Source organism: Lampris incognitus, chromosome 1 (genome assembly GCF_029633865.1).
Source record: "Lampris incognitus isolate fLamInc1 chromosome 1, fLamInc1.hap2, whole genome shotgun sequence".
NCBI classification, from domain to species: domain Eukaryota; kingdom Metazoa; phylum Chordata; class Actinopteri; order Lampriformes; family Lampridae; genus Lampris; species Lampris incognitus.
In genome coordinates, this window is record NC_079211.1 from 41140753 (window position 1) to 41164236 (window position 23484).

The 23484-nt window shown below is 46.0% G+C and overlaps 1 protein-coding gene across 1 annotated transcript in view; it reads right to left on the reverse strand.

Annotated features, from left to right (window-relative positions):
* fat4 (FAT atypical cadherin 4) overlaps positions 1 to 23484 on the reverse strand; it is a 124188-nt gene that overhangs the window by 51005 nt on the left and 49699 nt on the right. The window contains exons 2-6 of the mRNA XM_056274443.1: positions 13017 to 13148; positions 7504 to 7765; positions 6320 to 6673; positions 2971 to 3893; positions 683 to 857 (exon numbers count right to left, since the gene is read on the reverse strand). Of these exons, the coding sequence (XP_056130418.1) occupies positions 683 to 857; positions 2971 to 3893; positions 6320 to 6673; positions 7504 to 7765; positions 13017 to 13148 (1846 nt within the window). The remainder of the gene's footprint in view (positions 1 to 682; positions 858 to 2970; positions 3894 to 6319; positions 6674 to 7503; positions 7766 to 13016; positions 13149 to 23484) is intronic.

Here is a 23484-nt window from a genome sequence, read left to right on the forward strand (position 1 = left end):
CCACGGAAACATATACTTAAATCAGCTACCATGTGATTTGGCTGCAGCAGGATACGCATGTACTCCTTCAACTGCACATTAACTGGCCTCCATGCAATAACAAGTTAACCTTTTATCTGTCTATAACAAGCTTCACCACTGTATCCAAATAAACAGAGGATTCTATTCAATCGAACCCACTGAAAGGACTTCTGGGGAGTAGGTCAAAAACACCCACTATTTTGCAAGCTAAAAACTCCCCAATGTTTAGGTTTTTGTGCCACACAGAAAAACACTGTGCACAGTATGAAATCAAAATGTTGTTTGTTGACATTCCTGTTAGTTTATGAAAATATTCTTTTCCAGCATGGTTTTCTGGTTGATTACAGAATACAGCAAAGCTGAGCCTGAATTCAACGAGATCCACGTGATGCGGGGCAGATGTCTTTTATGTGTGCTGCTCGTCCTCGCCAGATATACCTCCCCTTTTACAAGAAATTATGGACAGTGAGTTTAACAAGTTTATTGTGGTATGAAATCTGACTCAAGCAACCGACTTAGAAACCATTTGATCTATAATAAAACATAATACGGCATAGCAGTCGGCGTCCATCACTGCGCCGCCTGTGTCATAAACCGCTTCAAACATTTCAAGATGGCGTCGGCCATCCTCTTAGGATAGCGCTTCCTGCTGCAGCCTTACCTGAGTCGGTTGCTGTGACCAGAAGGGTATACTTTCCCTTCACCTCGCGGTCCAGGGTTTGGGTCAGGCTGAGCTGGCCGCTGGACGAAAGGCTGAAAGAACCCTCATCATTTCCACCGCTGAGCATGTAGCTTAGCTGACCATTGGCACCTTGGTCATCGTCTCTGGCCACCACCTAGAGAAGATACAGAGGCCTCTGAGACATGGTGCAAACACTACAGCTATGTATTTAACATCTTAATCATGCAAAGGGAGGTTTTTTTTATTTTTATCCATTATTTATTTATTTAGCCTTCTTCAGTACCGCGTTGCCTCATACAGACACACACATCGACAATGTGTAGTTGGCCTACTGTAACTGCTGCCAGTTGTGGATTTGTAAAAAGAAATTCAAGGGCAATGTTGAGAACAAGTGTTCTGGTTGAGGACGGAGGTGGTGGTGGTGGGGCTTCAAAAACCCACAGTCACCCCCCCCTTTTTTTTTCTCCCCAGTTGTACTTGGCCAATTGCCCCCCTCTTCCGAGCCATCCGGGTTGCTGCTCCACCCCCTCTGCTGATCTGGGGAGGGTTGCAGACTACCACATGTCTCCTCCAATACATGTGGAGTCGCCAGCCGCTTCTTTTCACCTGACAGTGAGGAGTTTCGCCAGGGGGATGTAGTGCGTGGGAGGATCACGCTATTTCCCCAGTTCCCCCTCCGCCAGAGGAGGCGCTATTGCAACGACCAGAACACATACCCACATCTGGCGTCCCACCCGCAATTGTGTCTGTAGGGACGCCCCACCAGGCCGGAGGTAACGCGGGGATTCGAACCGGCACTCCCCGTGTAGGTAGGCAACGGAATAAACCGCTACGCTACCCGGACGCCCCCCACAGTCACTTTTGACTGTAACCATAGGCCGACATATTCTTAACCATTAAAGATTTTCTTTCCCCTAATCATAATTAAAAACTATTTGAGAGTTCAGGAAAAAAAAGTTTGGTGATCACACCCCCCTTTTGTTTATAACACAGCATCATTTTTTAGTACTTCTATGCTCATTATACTTTTGATTGTGTTAGAAATGTGTTTCATTTTACAAATTTCATTGCCTACAGTGTGCACAGATCATAAATAGATTTCAAATATTAACAACAGATTTCTTTCTACTAACGTTCCTTAATCAAAATATGTTACCTCACACCATTGACCCAAAGGGGGTGGAAAGGGGAAGACAGTTTCACGCAGGGTTGGTTTTTCTCAATTTGTTTAACGAGAGGGATGGCATCCCCTTGTATCACCCCTAAAACTGACCCCTGACCACTGCCTTCTCCCGAGCCGCTGCCCTGCAGCAACTGGCTGCCTTGTTTGGCAGCACTGTGGCAGCTGTTGAGCACAGGGATATCGAAGGGCATTTGGAAAGTTAGTCAAGTCTTTATACAATGCCCCAATGGGGTTTAATAAAGTTTATCTCATTCTGTTTTATTCTTCCCGAAAAATGATTCCAATCTGGAGTGTAATAAGTCTACTCCGCTATCCTTTAGTCCTCTGCAGACTGCAGCTGGCCTAAGGATTAAGTGTGGGCACTGGCTGGTTGATGGTTTCGGGATAAAGAGACCAGTCTGGTTTTTCTACTAACTCTGAGAGCACAACTCTCTATGTGGACACACACAATGCAGGCTGACCAGCCTTTTCATGCCCAGTGCACCACATGGAGCCCTGGGCAGGTTGGACTTGTGTGGGCAAATATACCGCTGCTGGACCTAGTCCTCCTGCACCACACAGCTGCAGCCTCATTTCCTCTAAACTTACAAAAGCTAAAGAAAATAAAATTGCACTGACTCCGTCACTGAAAATCAGTCGTTTCCCCCTCTTTTTTTTTTCTTTTTTTTTCATACGGCTCATTTAGCAATCAGGATAATTTGGACGCTAATAGCCCTGCCATGTAATTTAAGCAACTTTCATATTTCAATGAAATCATTTTCCCAAAAAGTCCTAATTGAGCTGAACAAATTGCAATCATAAATCATTTCTTTATCATATTAGTTAAATATTTGTTATGTTGTCTCACAAAACAGCACCACCATGTTAAGTGAACTTTAGAAAACTGATCTCACACACACAAAATACCTGTGCTTATTGAGTCAGTATTGCTACAGTACAAATTTGATTAAGCCATTATCTCATTTAAGGTCTTGAGGCTGACATGAAATACTGCCTTGTTTTTACTCAGGTGGTATCATCTATAAACTTTAATAAAAAACACACACATATATACATACACACACACACACACACACACACTGACCTGCAGAATGTGTCTCGGTAGGTTGTTGAGGTTCTCCTGAACATTCACAGTGTAAGGAGAAAGCTCAAACACCGGTGGGCAGTCATTGACATCTAACAGTACAATGTTAACCGTGGCACTGTCCACTCTGGGACTGCTCCCACGGTCTGAAGCCTGGACCACCAGCGAGTAGGCTGACCGAGCCTCACGGTCCAACTGCTTGGCCACCGAAATCACACCAGTGACAGAATCGATCCGGAAATCCGAGTTGGTGTTGCCCCCGGTGATCGAAAAGCGGATCTGTCCATTGGTCCCCTCATCAGCATCGCTGGCGAACACCTGGATGATGTCGGTACCCGTCAGGGTGTTTTCCTCAATCTCGATGTCATAGATGTTCTGCGAGAAGCTTGGCGTGTTGTCGTTGACATCCAGAACTATCATGGTCACATCCATGGAGGAGGACAGAGCAGGCTCACCTTTGTCTGTAGCCACAACCATCAGTGTGTAGTTGGAAAGCTCCTCCCGGTCGAGCTCCCCAACTAGTCGGACATCACCATCAATTGTGCCAATACTGAACTTATTTCCAAAGGGCCCTCTGAGGGAGTACTCTACGTAGCTGTTGGGCCCGCTGTCGGCGTCCGCGGCATGAGCCTTGAAGACGACTGTATCCACTGGTGTGTTCTCCTGGATGTATGTCATCTTCTGGGAGGTGAAAATGGGTGCGCAGTCATTGACATCCAGGAGAATGATTGACACCTGGGCTGTGCTGGTGAAGCGCGTGATTGGAGGCGGAGCCAGGTCATGGACTGTGATCACCAGGTTATAGAAGGACTGGGTTTCCCTGTCCAATGCCCCCTTGGTGTGCAGGACGCCTTCCTTCGTGATGTCAAAGTGGCCCTGGGGATCACCTGACGCAATGCTGTAGAAAAGCCCAGCGTTTGGACCTGGAAGACATGCCAAGAAACAGATTAGTCATAATTTAAAAAATGGTTGTAAATCATTCATTCATTCATTATCCAAACCGCTTATCCTTACTCAGGAGGGTCACGGGGATGCTGGAGCCTATCCCAGCAGTCATTGTAAATCACTGATCTAAAAATATAAATGTAATTTGCAGCAGAAATGTTAATTAATTGGCATTCATGGTGTCAGAAAGGAAGGCTAACATAGCAGGAACCTTCAAAATGACCTTAAGCACACAATACCCAGATAACAAACAATGAATTCAACGTTGCAGGGGTCGAGGGCAGATATTTTTGACTGGAATTCAATGTTGCAGATGTGACTGGAAAACATACAAACATGAATTAGCCACTTATTATTGTTATCAGCATGTGTTTCCACAAATTGTGCATGTACATGTGGCCACTGTAGTTCTGACTGCTACGCTAAGTCGTCCAACTGGACAATCCATTCACATCACATGACAGTTTGTTATCAAAAGAGAAACACCACAAACCACTTCCCAAAATGATAATAGTGTTCAAAAGTTTTGGAAAATCCCCTCCACTACGGAAACATTTATTAAAATGACATAACTATAATATGACTGAAGGCATGAATGCCGTAAACTAGCTAACCTTGAAATCTGGCCTAATCCGCAGGGCTCCCCCGGAGCCAGGGTTAACATGAGCTTAAATTGAGCGTCTGTAATTCAACTCAACGGGGTATTCATGTGGAAAGCACCGCCAGCTTCCCACACTCCAATGTGTATTTACAGTACACAACTAATCCCTTATCAGAAGCCCGAGTGCTACTTCTATCTGAGTTTAGGCTGCAACGTCCACAGACAAAGTCTCCAGGTCAGGGGTTAGGGCTTAGGAAGTGCTAACAATGGCAGTATTTTATTTTGACAGTCCAGAGCGGCGACTTCGACACAGTCAGATTGTGTGGACAGCAGAGGAGGAAGCCTGACTCCATCTGAAACGAGGCAGCGTATTTCCCAGGAATGTGGGTCACAATGACCACATTAGGCCCCGGCTGTAGCGGTAATTACAGTAGGAGAGGATTGCAGTGGCTGTTAAAATACCACACAGCATTTCAGAAATACGGAGGCACCACCTGAAATTGAGAAATAACTTTGCCCGCTTAATCACACAGTAAGGATGCCATTTTTCATCGAGTCATTCAGATCTGACGTGGAATAAAAATGAAATGCAAAAATGTATGTTTTATATGTAGGTTTTTTTTGTAGGTTATTTATAGGTTATTGTTTATCCAACTGTCCTAACAGAATAAAACGGCATTCACTAAAATAAAATGGCATGCCCTTCCCACATCTGATTTATGTACTATGACAGCAACTTGTATAATAATGTATATTTCGCTGAACTATGTTCATACAACAGCCTTTTAGGGATGATCGAACACTTCTCCTCAACTCCCACGCTATGAATCAAGTGTGGTCGTTTAAAGGCTGAATGCTACAGTCCTACTAGATTTAGCATTACTGTTGTTGCAGAGAAACACTTGATGGAAATGTTAACAATAGCTTTCCATCGTAGGAGTCAATATCATCCAACCAGGGTTTTGTTTATGAATATGTTTATGAATATGGGGTGGCACGGTGGTGGCACTGTGTCTGCAGTGTTTTTTGTTTTTTTTTATTTGATTTTGATATACTCTATTGATCCCCGTCAGGAAATTATGCTCTGCATTTAACCCATCCCAGCTGTGTAGCTAGGAGCAGTGGGCAGCCGGCGTGCAGCATCCGAGGACCAACTCCAGTTCTTCTTTCCATTGCCTCGGTCAGGGGCACGGACAGGAGTATAAATCCTAACATGCATGTTTTTTTGATGGTGGGGGAAACCAGGGCACCCGGAGAAAACCTACCGCAGACACGGGGTTCGAACCCAGGACCTTCTTGCTGTGAGGCAACAGCGCTAACCACTGCGCCACCGTGCTGCCTCCAGGTGCTCTGGTTTCCCCCACCATCAAAAGAAACATGCATGTTAGGGTTAATACTCCTGTCTGTGCCCCTGACCAAGGCAATGGGAAAAGACCTGGAGTTGGCACAGCATGAAGGCGGCAGCCCACTGCTCCTAGCTACACAGATCACAGCTAGGATCGGTTAATTTGCAGTAACTGAATTTCCCCAAGGGCATTAATAAAGGAAACTTAATTAATTAACTTGTTACTGGCTGTGAAGCGGTCCAGCTGGCCTTGGAGTTAGAGAAACAACTGAATAAAAAGTTAAATAAATACAAATATTCTCAAATAAATGTCACTTTTAATTTCTCATTGAACAGTTCTTTCCTAATAGACTCATAATTGATATCCTCAAACAACGATTTTAGTGGTATGACACCTACAGAACTAGCATGACTACTAAATTATGGTCATATTTATGCATCCTTTGATGTCTACATACCATCATCAGCATCACTGGCCCCAACAGTGACAATGCTCGAGCCAGGTGGCAGACTCTCTGAGATGGAGGTGCTGTACACGCTGGTGTTGAAGACAGGTGGGTTGTCATTCACATCAAGGACATTGAAATACACCCTGACCGTGCTGGCCTGCCCTCCCCCATCCAGGGCCACGGCCGTCAAGATGTAGTACTGCTGGGTCTCATAGTCCAGCGCTCTTGTCACGTTAAAGACCCCTGTCACTGGATTAAGGAGGAACGTGTCGTCTTCAACGTCCTCCTCTGCCAGTGAATAGGTGACCTCTCCGTTTAACCCCGAGTCAGAGTCGCTGGCCAGGATTGCCGCCACAATGGAGCCTGGGAAAGTCAGGAAGATTAATAAAAAAAAGATGTTACTTTCAATCATGCAGTAAGCCTCTTTGGATTTAAAAATAAGAATAAAAATTCTATCTACGCCTTGACTTGAATCAGTGGACACACTTAAGCCTTAAAAATAGACATAAAGCTATTTTCCCCTGTGTGCACTGGTTCATTTAGGGCTTTTAATGGCTGACAATGTAAGGTGTTAAATATACCATGTTCTAGTTCTACAGAAGAGTATATGAATGTATGTATGTATTCAAATGTATGTCTACCTCAAACATTTAATATTTTACCACTTGCCCACTTTTTTTTGTGGATTTTTTCACCCTTTTTTCCCTCCCTAATTGTATCTGGTCAATTATCCCACTCTTCTGAGCCATCCTGGTCACTGCTCCACCCCCTCTGCTGATCTGGGGAGGGCTGCAGACTACATGTCATCTCCGATACATGTGGAGTCGCCAGCCACTTCTTTTCACCTGACAGTGAGGAGTTTCACCAGGGGGATGTAGCACGTGGGAGGATCTCGCGATTCCCCCCAGTCCCCACCCTCCCAACAGGCGCCTTGACCAACCAGAGGGGGTACTAGTGCAGCGATCAGGACACATACCCATATCCGGCTTCCCACCCGTAGACACGGACAGTTGTGTCTGTAGGGACGCCCGACCAAGCCGGAGGTAACACGGGGATTCAAACCATCCCCCTGTTGGTAGGCAACGGAAAAGACTGCTACGCTACCCGGACGCCCTGCTTGGCCACTTTTATGGGGATCAAAATGCTGCAGGAACATTGTCCATGATCAGATAAATTAACATGTGAAACATTACCCGGTGCCATATCCTCCGGGATATCAAAGGAATATGTTCCACGTGAAAACTTGGGTGTGTGGTCATTGACGTCACTGACGGTGATATTCAGTCGCATGTCGGATGACTGCTTTCCATCATCTGCTCGCACCAGCAGGGAATATTTGGACCGGCGTTCCCGATCCAGTTTTTTGGTCGCAATCAGGTCACCAGATTCAGGATCAATCCGAAAACTGTCATCGGCGCCGCTGATGATGGTGTACGTCACAAGAGCATTGGGACCCTGAGGAGAAAGTTCCACCAAACAAATACAAAAATGTCTTATTTTACATGATTAGACTAAATTCAACAGTAGGTTGCAGTCCAGAAAGAAAGTCTCATCATTGACATGTACAATTCATGTGCTTTGAATTGCAGAACTAATAACGGGCCCTCAAAGGCTTTTGCATGGTCAAAATTGCATGTTTACAGGATAAAACCATAACGTTAACATTGCGCAGAAATGTGGAGTCAACATTTGTTGTGTTTACATTTTCATTGTTTCAAATCGACTGAGATCATCTTAGGCAGCGAACCAAACCAAATGTTTAGTTGATATTTGCCATGTTGTCAAGGGCATTGCTCCAACTCAAAGTCCCTCATACTACAAGACCAGACAGGGACAATACATCGGTTGTGTTTCCTTGAACCTGGTCCCAAGTGTAGGTTCCCAAGCTACAGAAGTGGAGGGACATCATGATTAGAGCATCAAAGCAAGGCTATCGCAAAGGAAATCAGCTCATTTACCCTGCATGTTAGCCCGTCTGCCTCCTGGTCATGCCGCCTATACTCCTCTCAATGAAACGCTTCACTGTGAACCGGGGGACCACTCTTTAATGGGAAGTCAGGATTTTTCTTTTTGCTCTATTGTACCTATTAAGCCTTACTCTGACTACCTTTTTAATCCAATCGACTTGCAACCACTGAAAATGGCACCAAAGCGGCCAATTGTGTCTGTATAGATGTCCGACCAAGCCAGAGGTAACACAGGGATTTGAACCGGTGATCCTGTGTTGATAGGCAACAGAATAAACCACCATACTACCCGGACGCCGAGACCTTTTTCTACAAAGCATAATGTTAGGACCTCTAAAAATCCTGAACTTTCTCTGTGACGTGTCTGTCTTGACCAGTAAAATGAGTCGAAAACCTCCTAAATGCAATATTCCGAGTAAACGCGTCACTTGCGAGGCTCATACGGATGGTGAAAAGCCACACTAAAGGGGCAAATAGAAACACAGAAGCTGAGTGGCAATATCCTCATGAGAGTCCCTCCTAGTCTTTGAACTTCTGGAAGCAATAGTCTTCCTCTATAAATGCAACTAATGGATCCCCCGGCACCTTGGACAAGTACGAGTGCCACGACACATGTGATAGCTCTAGCAGGGGCCTTGGAACAGGAGAGGGAGGAATGAATGCAATATGACAACTGAATAAGCCCGGTGACAGAGCTTGACATTTATGTTTGTGCTGGGACAATATAGCAGATCAGACAACTGTCTCTTGCCATATCTTTCGCCAAAAAGCAAAAAAAAAAAAAAAAAACAACATCAAAAGCTGGTGCTATTCAGCGAGATGAAGTGAGGTGAAGGCTCTGGTTACAGTCGGTTAAGAGCTAAGCTAAAAGAGACTCTTTCAGCCTGATGTTTGGGATGCTTTTTGATCATGCCAGCACAATGGGGTGGCTTACGGGGGATGTGTGGTGCATTGAGCGGTGTCTGTATCTGCAAATCGTGACTGTTTTGGTAGGCAAATAGCGCTCACATAAATGTGTTTAGCATGCATGTTCACTGGCTATGGTTGCCCTTTGTGTATGTGATAGTTATATCATAAAAGCAAGCAACCAGAAAAGCAATAATTACCCTTAGATGAGGATGAATAAAAATGAGGCCACGTTCAGTAAAGTATCTCATGAAGATAAGACTCAGATTTGTTCTCATGATAGAACGGGTTCCTCTTTCTTGTCTTCATCGCCGTCTTAGATTCAGACTAAGATTGAACATTTTGCTCTTTCACCAGTGAAATATTTCCTTTATTCAAACACACGCTGTGCATTAGCTTAATGTATGGACCAGTTGAAGCATGGTGGCCACTCACCAAAAGCCTGAGATGGAGTCAATATTGTAAGGCCAAGTTCATGTCTCACTCCTTATCTCTTTCCCATGGCCAGTTTTATGATGGATAAGGATCCCTGTCATTTTGACCTCGTCTCTCATTGCATTACCAGAGAGCCGCTCTGAGATTCAGATTCAGTGAAAGGGTCTGCTCATCTAAGAACCCTGCTGTCATCAGTCAGGAGCTCCAGATCTGGCAATCCCATCAGCCACCTGGGCCGCAGTCCGGAACCCAACACCCGCAGTCTACCAATTAATTTTCTGATAGGGTTCAAAGGCAGAGCAGGGGAGGCAGGGTAGATAGTCTTGTCTTGGCGCCTGTCCAACATGTGCACAAACACACACAAACATACTTGGACACACACACACACACACACACACACACACACACACACACACACACACGCAGACACATCTGCACACCAACACTGACCGCCCTCTTGACCTTCACCGAGGGGTTTCACTACTTTACAGCTCTCAAAAGACATAGAAGGTAGTTGAAGAAAAAAGAAAAGGAGGGGTTGACCAATTAAACGGCAGAGTTCCAGGGAGCAAATCGCGCCGGAGCAGAAGGGGACTCATTTAGCAGATGAGTGGTTTTTGGGAGCAAGCAGTTTTCCTATGAGGAAAGAGAGGTGCAAGGCGGACAGTGCCGCCGGGGACACTGAGCTTCCTGCATGCAACAGCAGCGAAGATCACAAGCCAATCATAACAGCCGCTCTTGGAAAACAAGAGGCATGTTGTCACTATAGGACCGGTAAGATAAGCCCTATTTGAAAAGGGGTTGCGGCGTCCCAGCTGAACTGCCGGCGATTAAATCTGTTTTGATAGCATCCGCTAAAGGAAACGGCGGTCCGAAAAATGCTCAGCCCTGCTTTTTGTGGTTCTTCTTCCTGCTCTGTGTGCCCCTGGAACACATTATTGTTAATTTTGAGGCTAAGCGTACTTTCGGAGGCCTCTCTTAAAACACCCATTGTTTCTACACTTTTTTTCATTAAGAAAGGTTTTACCTGTGACATATTTTCCACATTAGGTCAGCATGCTAATAAAATGTGCGGGTTCTCTCCAAGAGCACCAAAAGGCAGCGCGTATTTCTTTCGAATGAGGTGAGAAACGTTTTCTGAGAGGCCTAGCCTACGCTGGACAAAGGAGAGAAAACTCCTACACCGCATCGCTTTTAACCCAAAAGCAACCTCTTTCCTTCTTTTTGGGGTGGAAATGGGTGTAGCGAAAAACGGATGCGTAGAAACAGCATTTTAATACCCTCACACATGAAACCCACATGTTGCGCTGTTAAATTGGATGGGATCATTATGATGTCTGAATTCAGCCAGTCAGCTGGCCAACAGCTTGCGTTCTTGGCTACTTTGCGCTGGCTCACACATGTGGCCTTCTCAGCGAGGGCTCCAGAGCGCTCGGTACGCTTAGTGTCAGTGCAACTTAGGCTTCCTGCTTAAGGATGTGGGCAAAGGGTTGGCTGGCCTCAGAGCTGGCTGCGAAAGAGAGCTGGAACGAAGCGCAGCGCTTATTTAGCAAACCTATTCATGGCAGCGCTGAAGTTTGGGATAAACATCTCTAGAACCTGTAATTCCTGAAAGACTCATTCACTTTGGTATGTAATAATTTGTTCGTTTTTTTGTTTTTTTTTCTCTATCGTATTTTGTATTTAAATTCCTCCCCCGCAGCAGTATGATGCTTGCTCCGCAAGGGACTCCTCTGACTAGGTAAGCCAGGTATCGATATGTAAAGGTCACTTTTTGATTATGTTTCTGTGCGCTGCCTTTAGTTTCAACTTGGAGAACACAGCTCGAGGCAACGCACTCCTTAAAGTTTAGGTATCAGGGGATAAGTATAAAACTGCGAGTTTTGATTTTAGTACCATATGCTTAAACCTTTTCAAGATCAAAGCCCTGAATCCTCTGGCAGCAAAAGAAAAAAAAATAATAATGAAATAATGTCCTTAAAATCCCCTTATTGAAAAAGTTGACCGCACTCCACGTCTGAGATTTACAGTCAATATACTACTCTGATAAAAGGGGAACGGCCAGAAGTGGGACCGCGCACCATTTTTCTCACATTCAGACTGAAGAGAAGGGGTGAGGCAACAGCTGTGCAGTAAAAACGTGCAGGCTTCGAAATTAACATTAACTCTGACTCCAGTCTCTCTCTCCATCTTTGTCTCTCTTTCTGTCTCTCTTTCTTTCTCTCTCTGTCTCTCTCTGTCTCTATCTCGCTTTCTCTCCTTCTCTGTCTCTCTTTCTGTCTCTGTCTCTCTGTCTGTCTCTCTCTCTCTGTCTCGGTCTGTCTGTCTGTCTCTTGCTCTCTCTCTCTCTCTCTCTCTCTCTCTCTCTCTCTCTCTCTCTCTCTGTCTCTCTCACACACACACACACACACACACACACACACACACACACACACACACACACACACACACACACACACACACACACACACACACACGTGCACACACTAATCTCACTCTTCTCTATGGCCTGACTTCTTTCCATTTGTCCATTGTGTCCTTTGGCTGGGGTGAGGGACCGCAGACCTTGGATTCATCTGCTTTTCACTCACTTCAGGATTTAATGTCCACATCCTGCCTAAAGCAGCGAAAGATGGAGGCTTTTGCTAATTGAGGGCGATGCCACTGATGTAATGTGAACTACAGCGGGACTATCAGGACGGCAGGCCAAAAAAAATCAATCGCTAGCCGCTCTCCTTCGAACAACATGACACAAGTGGCCTCCGCTCATCTCAGGTGACTTCACAACGCACACCAGCTCAGAGGTTTTCCGTGTGTGTGTGTGTGTGTCTGATGTAGAGTCAGAGAAAGAGAGCGAGAGCGATAAAGATAGCATGAGAGTGAAGGAGAGCGTAGCATAGAACTCTAGTCAGTGTGTGTAAGCGCAGTCAAGATTGTTCATACAGCGTAAAATATGCCTGAAAAGGTTCTTACCAAAACGTTATTTTGCTGTTTTATGGACGGTGACAGGCCACACTACGTGCATGCCTTTAGGTATTTATTCCCCTGGTTGTTAAACATCTTTTCTATAACATTTAACTGTGCACAACCAAACCTAAAAACAGTCCTTACCAATCATGGACCACCGTTCCTCTTCAGCATTTTCATTTGCATACATATTCTACTGACAGATTTAGTTTGTGCTGTATAGAAATTGATCATGCATTCAAGTCACCCTCGTGCCCTACTTAAATCCCCACTGACTGCCAGGACTGCAAATCTAGAACAGAATTTCATTTTTAATGAATCCCTGGTTATCTATTCTGGAAGGCCTCCTTTAATCAAAAACAAAACACCCCAAAAAAAAAAAACGGTTGAATAATTTTGAAAACTGTTATTGAAACTTGGGGACCCTTTACCTCATCAGCATCCGTGGCTGTTAGCTGCATTATCTTGAAGCCATCGCCAATGTTCTCCTCAATCGTCACGTCGAGAATATCATTGGGGAAAACAGGCGGGTTATCGTTGACGTCCTGCAGCGTGATCTCCACCTGCAGAGGAAAAATAAACACCGACATTTCCATCAATCCTCTGCCAGACATCGGCCCTGCTAGGGCCGTTAAGTTCACTCGCACAGAAAACCTGCTCCTGCTCCTTGGATCTTGGATGGGAGATGGACACAAACCATATCAGGGGGCTAGTTAGCCTTCTCTGTCTCTGTCGTGTGTTTATTTTGCCTCTATTTCTTCCTCTGTTTGGATGTGGCGGTGGAATGTGATGGTGAAAAAGAGGAGATGGGATGCAACACAGGCCCTGGGTCGGATCTAAAGCCAGGACGTTGCTGTTGGATTTTGTGTCTCTATGGTATGTGCACTTCCTGGTTCAGCCAGCAGTAAGAGTTTGGAATTCATACATTTGTTATGATGTTATTTTGAGAGGCATAGCAAACTCTTGTCGTTATGCTTTATCACCCAGCCGTCATCCAGAGGGCACTGTCTCTGGTTTTGTTTAGCGTATTGTTGCAGCTGGAGCAGCAGTGGTAGTTGGATATGGTAGCACTGTCAGATGAGCTGCAGACAGAGTAGCAGTGGGCTGCTGGTAGAAGTAATACTAGCATTAGTAGTGGCAGTAGTAGTACTGACAATTACATTATTTGTACAGCACTTTTATTTTTAGGGGATTTTTTTTTTCCTTTTTCTCCCCAGTTGTTGGCCAATTGCCCCACTCTTCCAAGCCATCCCGGTCGTTGCCAATCCGGGGAGGGCTGCAGACTACCACATGCCTCCTCCGATACATGTGGAGTCACCCGCCGCTTCTTTTCACTTGACACTGAGGAGTTTCGCCAGGGGGGCGTAGCGCGTGGGAGGATCACGCTATTCCCCCCAGTTTCCCCTCCCCCCTCAACAAGCGCCCCGACCGACCAGAGGAGGCGCTAGTGCAGTGACCAGGACACATACCCACATCCAGCTTCCCATCCCGCAGACGCGGCCAATTTTGTCTGTAGGGACGCTCGACCAAGCCGGGGGGTAACACGGGGATTCGAACCGATGATCCCCGTGTTGGTAGGCAATGGAATGGACTGCCACGCCACCCGTACTGTACAGCACTTTTCTAAATCCAAAATTGTTTTGCTGGATAAACAAGAGGAGACGAAAGCTAAGGTTACACAAGCAAAACGATGCGTAGGCGACATAGGCATAAAGTAGGATAGGAACGGAAACCTCGGTTGGGATAAGAAGAGAGTGCCTCCGCTGTATGTTTGTGTAGGTGTGCTTGTGCTGATGAGTGATGATGCAAGTAAGGGACACATAGTGGGGATTATAGAGTAGTGCTGGTAGTTGAAGTAGTAAAAGTAGTGGCCGTAGTAGTGGTGGTAGTGGTAATAATAGCAGGAGTAGGACGTACAAGACAAAGCAATGCATCAATTGAGATTGACAGAGACAGAGCAGTAGATCCCTCGTACCGCACAGGGTTTCACAGTATGTTGTCCACTGGTTGTTCTTTAGTGATATTGTATTTGTGGTGCAATGGTATTCTTACAAAACAGTTCAGTCAACACAGGGCATGTAGGGGGTTGAATGTATAGGGAGTGTGGCATCTACAGCAGCTGTCGCTCTAGCTTGCGAAGACTGTATGCCGCAACAGGACACTGTATACCCTACTTCAAGTGCTCCCAGCGGGAATCAAACCAACAACTTTCAAGCTGTTCAAGACCACGCAACACCTCCTGCAGCGAGTGCAAGCGAGCACATGAGGGAAAGTTGATTTTTATGCACGACTTCACAATCGTGTGAGGGGGGAAAAAAGTGGGACACTGCTGCCAGTGAGAGTGAGACCGGCGTTTATGGTTTCAGATGCGCCGTGTCCAGCCGGGCAGTGTTGCATTTCCACTTTATATGCCACGATTCAACATGCTATCTCTCTCCGTCTCATCCACTAACCCAAATATGCATTTCAAAGCTGTAAACAAGGGCTCGCTTTCGAATCATAACAGACATTTTGCTACGCATTCTTTGTTTATTGCTTCCATAAATATGAAAAAGCCATGTTTAAATTCTCCAGCGATGGGATTTCCATTAATGTTGACAGTGATTAGGGCAGTTCTTGTTTGAGGCAACATAAAGATGAAAACACATAAATGCATGTGCACGCACTAACACACACACACACACACACACACACACACACACACACACACACACACACACACACACACACACACACACACACGCACACACACACATAGTTGGTACTGTTGCTATGCGGCGCTGAGCTGAGCTCAAAAAGGAAGTGGGAAATGAACAGCTGCCGAATGTCCACAATGGGTGAAACTTTTTGAACCGAGTTTCCCTTTAAGGCATTTACAGAACAGACAATAGGCCTCAAGGCCACGGGACCACCAAGGTGAGGAGGGGGTGGGTGTAGGCTGGCATTTGTGTGTGTGTGTAGGGGGGGGGGGCTACATGGATACAGCAGTCTATTCATACCCGTCCTCTGACAGGAAAAACCAGACCTCACATGTCCCACAAAACCACTTTGCAACCAGCAGAAATGCTTTCTTAACAACTTTTGGAGAGTCTAAGTTAATTAAAGACGGCCCAGCAGGGAAAGTAAGACGCAGACACTGTGGGAGTACAAGTCTGGGAGCGCGGCTGCTGACCAGTGATGGGAGAGAAGAGGCCTTTAATCGGGGATCAAAGCTAATGGATACGAGCGCGGGTCTGAATGAATGGGTTCGCCATTACGACACATCTCATTGCTGGCCGTCACGTGTAATCCGAAGTCAGTGGGTCTGGGGGGGGGGGGGGTGTCTGGCGTCTGGGTGGCGATGCCGCCCGCACGGTAACACAACTGACACCAAATTGTTGTTTAAGTTTCCGTTAAGAGAGTCGGAGAAGAATAAGACTTATTACGTCTTGTGGATCACGGACGCCGCATAAACAAGTCACAATGACAGAGGCTCGCGACGCCATTTGTGCCTGAGCTGAGGGACCGGGGCAGAGTCAACAAACAATGAATATTTATCTTCCACTCTGTGTGTGTCCCCCCTTGATGTGTAAATAATGCAAGGCCCACTTCTGAGGAGTAAACTAATTAGGGCAGAATTGCAGTTTTGAGACATAATTACCCCTCGCGCTTCCAGTTTGCATTACCCACGATCCCACGGGACACAAGGATATCAAAGCGATTTGGTGAAAAATTCATCGGAGGAAGAGGAAGCAAGGTCGGGGGTGTGGGGGTGTGGGAGAGGAAGAGATTTTGTTCCATCACTCTACCTGTCAGCTGCTAAAGGCACGCGGGCCCCAGACTCAAACGCCCCAAACCGGGGCAGGTGAAACACATTAGTTTACATTGTTCAAGATTGTGTTTCACGCACTACTGTTTCAAGTTGCAGCTGCCGCTAACTGGCTGCCGGGCCTCCATTATTTATAGGAAGGTATAAATGATTCACGCATCAAGCCACTCCTGAACGCTTGTCGATTACGACGCTTTAAGTGACGGAGATTATCCGTCCCGCAAAGTGGGACCCAGCGTGAGACACGATAAAGGAATCGCGTTGCAAAATTCCAGTGAGCTCCGGTCCACGTTTTACATATGCGATTCAATTTGAAAACATCCAGCCGGCCTCGTCCAGTCAGACGCCGACACCATGACACTCCGCAGTTTTGCCATCTTAAAAGAAGACTCACGAAGAACTTAAAGCAGATGGCAGACATTTAACCTCAAACGTCTCTTCAAAGGGCAAGCTAATAATCTAAAATGGCTTCTCCATTGCCCCGCTCTGTAATCAGTGTAAATGGCGAGAGGAGGAAACACGAGAGCTGGTCGTGGCAGCGTCTCAGGTAAAGACATCACATCCATCCCTGAGAACGCGCAACCGTTCCCGTTTTCCTCATATTTAAATAGGAGAAGGTAGCAGAACGGAGCCTTTCTCATGTGGTCCCCCCCCAAGAATGTCTCATACTTGCAGCTCTGCCAAGTTCACTGCACAGTGGGAAAATGAGTGCAGAGGGAAGACATGTATTTTTTTAGTGCAACCCAGGGTACATTAGGTTGCACACACATATTTTGTGAGTTAGTGACTCACTCCTTTCTTTTCTTTTCTTTTCTTTTTTTTTTTCTCCAACCAGTGAAGGAGCTGATTTAAGTCAGCACAGGTCTGCATTAAAGATGAGTAATAAAGTGCACCGTTACCCCAGCTGAAACGCCACAGACCTTTGACTGGAAAGGGTAAAATTCCCATCATTAACACAAACATCTTTCCCGACCCAGTTCGAGCTCCAGAAAAGTTATTTGATGACCTCGGAGTGCAACCGATGCAGCAACTGGCCCGTAAAGCTGAGCTCATTTGATCATAAAACTGGAGCAGGGTGCATCACATGCAAGGAATAATCATTTCAAAATTATTACATGTCTCATTAGATGCTGCCGACGACTTGGGGTGAAGGGTCGGGAGAAGCACCGACTTCCAACTCCTATTATGCTTGGCCTCCAAGATTGAATGATTCCACGTTGCATCATCCAAAAAAGGGGTTTTGCTCACTGTTGTGTGTGAGACTTGGGCCCAATGTGTCAAAGATTGGGATTACAAAAGCTATTCCACATATAACACTTCATCATAAGAGGAGAGCCAAAATCATGCACGGTTAAAATAAATTACTCAAGCCATGGCACGGTATAAGAGAATTCAACAGCACAAAATGCCAGAAAAGAGAGTCAACACCAAAGCCTTTGAAATATGTGCTGATTTCATTAATTCAAGAAAGGAATAATAATGAAAAAGAACGCAAGTTGCATCAAGGCAATTCACATCGTGGCGTAATGCAGAGTTTGCAATAACATGAAAGTTATCTGTGGTTCTGTTTGGCTAATACTGCAGCGGGACCTTGTGTTATATCAAGTAGCTGAGACGGAGAAAAGAAAAAGGCTGGTACCACTTCAGAGTGCTCGAGCAGAGGCTAAAAAACTGTAATGTCTCCAATTGCCGACTTTCCCGAAAGGACGGGGACAGTCATCACCGGGCCTTCTCATATTCAGCCCCCAAACAGAACGGTCGCGTCCCGTCCAACTGCTGCCTGTGAAACCTCCCGAGCACCGCGCCCATCAAACAGGTCAGCAAGGACATCCCAGCTAATAACCGCAACCATTTCAACAATGGATCAAACATCCAGGGCTTCTAACTAACTCGGAGCACTTTGGAAAATCGTACCCTCGTGAAAAAAAAAAAAAAAGTTCCTGAGCTATTTAAGAGCCACTGTACTGCATGAAGGGATCTGTCATCCTCTCTCAGCATTGGAAATGGATTACCTACTGTCTAGAAAAAGCCCAGGCCCGTCTCTGTGATTGCCTTGCTTAATTTGGAAACCGTATGGCATGATCCGTGCCCTGCTATATAAGAGCAATGTAAAGTGGAGCAGGGCTGATATAGCGCTGCATCGGACATAATTCACTCCCTGGTACTCCCGAGACTCGCAGACAAAGGCAATCTATATTTCGTTTCATCTTCACTCTCCTCTCCACCTCTCCTAGCTCTCCTTCTCTCTGTTTGGATGTGCAGTGCTGGAGACTCCTGGGTTCCAGATTTATGGGCACGTGTTGGCTTAAGAAACCCGCAGGTTCTGTTGGGCACGTTGTAAACTCCTACATGTATCTCAGCCGTGTCTTCTTAAAACAAAAGGAAATAATAAGGGGAAATAATAAGGGCGAGCGCTCTGGGTTTATCTAACAACCCTCTTACAGGGTTTCTTTTTTGTTTTCCTTTTCCCTTTTTTCATTTTTCTTTTTTTTCTTTCTTTAACTGAAATGCAATCGCGACTGGCTTCATTTATCAAACAATTGCCTACAGTAAGATTCGTCTTCCAACCGCAGTCGCCCGGCCCGCTGACGTGCGCGTGCTCCGTAGACGGGAATCCGAGCGTGCCTGGAGATGGGAATGTGGCCGGGTAAAAAGTAGACAAAGCTGGACGCCGGCCAAACCCCAACACGCTGCGCAAAGGGAGAAGTCAGGATATGATCGTATCCCCCTCGTCGCCCGCCCCCCCAAAAAAAAATCTTCTCCAGTCCCGTTCGAGAAAAGACGGAAAAAACCAAAAAAACAACAAAAAAACAAAACAAAATAGAACGAGTGAGGAAGAAAAGACTGAGACAAAACTAAACAAAACAGGAGGGCCTGCAAACGCTCATGGAGCACCTCGGCCTTATGTAACCAGCAAGGGGAGAAAGAGGAGAGACAATGCTGGACAAGTGGTTTTAATAAAAGGGATCACTGTCCTCTCAGAGGAGCACTTCGCCAACTGTTAAAAGATTGTTTGTCTACAGCAGGCCCCTTCAAGCCCCTAGACAAGCCCTGCCAAGCGAGGTTTCCCTCTGAGTGTTTCTGGTGGAATATATATAATCCTGCAAAATGAATAACCCACCAGGTCGTCTGGACTGGTACGCCGTTTCGCCCAGAATCCGGGCTCAACGACATCTCCACACATGGAGCGACTGGAAAAAAAAATCATGATGAATTGCTGTTTTAATGGCTCTGCATCCGGGCCGTGAGCGGCCCGAGCTATGGTTCCTCCTCATGATAACCAGACATGTTTCTTTTCTTGTTGTTTATACCTGGGAGAGTTGGCTGGAGCGTTTAATTAGGCCTTATGCAAGATCAGAGTATGGCTAATGGAGGAGAGACGTTTACCTCTCCTTGAAGCGGGGGTACAATTCAAAGCTATCGTCAAAATTACCATAGCCTATTAAGCGCCGTGCATACTGTATTTTGGGATTTAAAAAAAAAAAAAAAGGGCCAGAGAACAAAAAAACAACTATTTCTCCTTCTCCGGAGATGAAAGGTAAAACAAAATAATTAGCCTTTTTGTTAGAAAAAAAAAATTTGCTTTGAAGACGGAAGGAAAAGTATATGTTCTTTTTATCAGTTGTCTGTCTATTTTAAAGGACTTCCCAAGAATTGAAAATGGAGACTAAAGCCAGACTCAGGCGTCATTCAGTCTCTACGGCGGTGCCACGAGCTCTGCGTGAGTCTGCAGTCTTATCAGTCCAGTTTCTCTCCACCATTACCTTCAATTACTGCATTTAAACCATGTGGACCATGGAAAGGGGAGAAACTGAGAAGAAGAAGAAAGAGAAAAAAACCTTTCTAATTGCTCAAAGAAAAAAAAGGCCTCTAAAAATTTCGGGCATTTATTACTGACCGCGGTAGTGTTAGAGCTGACGGAGTTGAGCGTAAAGAAACTAATTTCAGTAACGGCACTACTGACTTCTACCAGACGGCCCGGTAACCTTCAGCGCTATCATGAATATCAATAGAGCGGATGATCATTCTGAATGACCCAGCATGAAGCCTTGGCTCACCGCTTGCAGAATTTTGACCAAAAAGTGATGAATATATAGGATATGTCGACAAGGAATGTTTTCTTTGAACCCAACGTCAGCCTCCAAGATCTCTGGAGGGAGAGAGATAAGACTTTAAAGACTACAGCAGCATCCATTTAGTAGTTGCCGTCCATCAGTGATTGATGCATGCGATTTTCTGGCGCGCCGAGTACAAAAAAAAAACACTTTGGTGATAGGCCCTGTGTGGATTTGACCTGATCATGCACAAGACCAGTCAAACCTATCATGACAGCTCATCCCATTGAAGGGGACGCCGCCTTCCTGGTTTGAACAATTAGCATAAAATCTTGATGTTTCAGAGAATACCAATTATCAAATCATCTGTCCTTATTTCTGATATGATCAACGGAGTGCCAGAAAAAGTTGCAAGTAGAATTTTTTCCCTAAAAAACCTGCACCTTCTCTATCCGCTTACATGAATGCGAGTCGTCAAGGTAAGCCATGTAAGCGGCAAGGTCGACCTCGACTCCCTTTCAATTTAAATTCAGGACATACACTTATGTCAGTGTTCAAATACCCCCCCCCTTTTCTCCTCAGTTTTATCCAGCCAATTACCCCACTCTTCCAAGCCATCCCGGTTGCTGCTCCACCCTACTATCTGCTGATCCGGGAAGGCCTGCAAACTACCACATGCCTCTTCCGACACATGTGGAGTCGTCAGCCACTTCTTTTCACCTGGCAGTGAGGAGTTTCACCAGGGGGACGTAGCACATGGGAGGATCACGCTATTTCCCCCAGTTCTCCCCCCCCCCCCCGCACAGGCGCCCCGACCGACCAGAGGAGGCGCTAGTGCAGTGACCAGGACACATACCCACATCTGGCTTCCCACCCGCAGACACGGCCAATTGTGTCTGTAGGGACGACCGACCAAGCCGGAGGTAACACAGGGATTCGAACCGGCGATCCCCGTGTTGGTGGGCAACGGAATAGACCGCTACGCTACCCGGACACCCAGTGTTCAAATACTTTTAGCTTGAAAGTGAAACTATTATCTCTTGAAAAAAAGAGGGGAAAATCTAACCGATGCATTGTGAGTTAAGATTGAAAGCTCTCCACTCTTTGTTTTGACAACTGATTTCAAGTCTTCATTCAAATCCGTTGTCTGTTTAAACTTTAAAGTGGGGCAGGCGGGGAGGGAGGGCTCGGTGCCCAGCTCCAGCTAGCAGAGTGCTGGATGGCAAGGAAAATGATGATGTGTTGGCCGGGAGGGAGGACGATACCACGGTTTATTTCATTTACCAAGTGTGAGTAAAAGAATGAGGGACGAGGATGTGGGTGAGCTTGTGTGTGTGTTGGGGTGTAATGGGAGGGAAGGGTACGGTTGAGAGCCGGGGGGGATGGCGGGGGAGATATAATCCAAAACAGGACTAGGTTTGTTGTGTGAAAAAGCTCCAGGCACCCCCTGCAGCCTCTGTTTATATGAAAAAACCCTGAAAACATTAACGGTGAGAGAGTGAAAAACACATGTGTGTGTGTGTGTGTGTGTAAAGGGGGGGGGGCTGTGGTGGACTCTCCAGGCTGCCTGGCTGTTTAACTACCACAGAGGGAGGTTGTGCACATTCTCTCATTCTCTCATGCACTCATGAATCTGTGCAGACATCATGTGTATGTACACAAATGAGCATACGGTGGCAGGCACCGCTGAACCTCCCTTTGTCCACTTTCTTTCCCCCCTCCGACTATCCCACGGCGGTACTGCTGCAGACAACTATTTCTCGAGACGCCGAGTCAGTACGCCGCGACACAAACCTCCTCTGTTGTTAACAACTTCACTGAATTAAAAGCTGCAAAGATGGAATTACTTGATTTTTCTGAGCCTTTTCCCCGCGGGGGCTCGACTTGACATGGCTTCTCTCTCGTACGGCTGCCGAGACACAAACAAGCGAAATATGACCCATGACTCACATAAATCCATTTGACAGTAAGCAGGGGTTATGGTAAGTTTCCCCCCCCCCTCAACCTCACGTGGATTTGAAGTACCTGTAGAGGGTTACGATGACACAAATACAGGACTACTTGCATGTTTCTGCACCTTTGAAAGGGGGATTTGTTTGCATTAAGCGGTGAAGCGGCCTTAGACAGAACCTCCTTTAGCCAGAACTGGATCCTGTTGATGCACAAAATAAACAGCTGTACAAAGGACGTGGGCCCATTCAATCAATAAAACCATTAGCATTGTGCGACGACTGTAGCATATTAGCAGCTTAACGGATTTAGCAAAGACTCGTTTTGTTGCCTATGAAGGGAATCACAAAGCAGAAAATGAAGCTACTGTTCACCTTGTTTGTGAATAAGATCGTAACTAGAGAGCCGCACTAACAAAAGTGAAATCGGAGGTGCCAGCCGGTAGTTTGCTATTCCGGCTCTGCGTGGTTAATCTAGACTTTGGAGAGGAGTACTGCTTTACACAACATAAATTCAGCTGATTATTTCTGATCCATAGAATAACCTCACTTTCCCCCCCCCCTCGTCCAAGCCACACAACCCCATTACTCATGGTGCACACCATACATCTGTCTCAGTCGTTTAGGATCCAGCAGGAAAAGAGCTTTGTAAAACGGACTAATCTGAAGACATTTTGAGGGGCGAAAACACTTTTACTAAAACATACGAGAGAAACGTTGATGCTTTTAACATGAGGTGGTGTAAGAAAAAAAAAAGCCCTCTGTCAAACGACTTGACAATGAGGGACAGTTTCCTTTCCACCGTGGTCATTCGTGGAAATGGATTAGAGATCTGCAAGATGGCATTCCCAACAACTCCCTTTTCCTGCACACACACACACACACACACGTGCACAGATGAATAAATGGGCAGATGCAAACATGCATATGGATGGAGAGAGCAATCTCTGGGCCAATCAGAGAGCAGAATGTATCGTCACTCATATCCATCCATCGCCCCCCCCCCCCCCGCATGCACATACACACCTCCACATGCCTGCATGCATGCTTCCACACCACAAGGAGGTCTTGCAACATTCACGTGCTG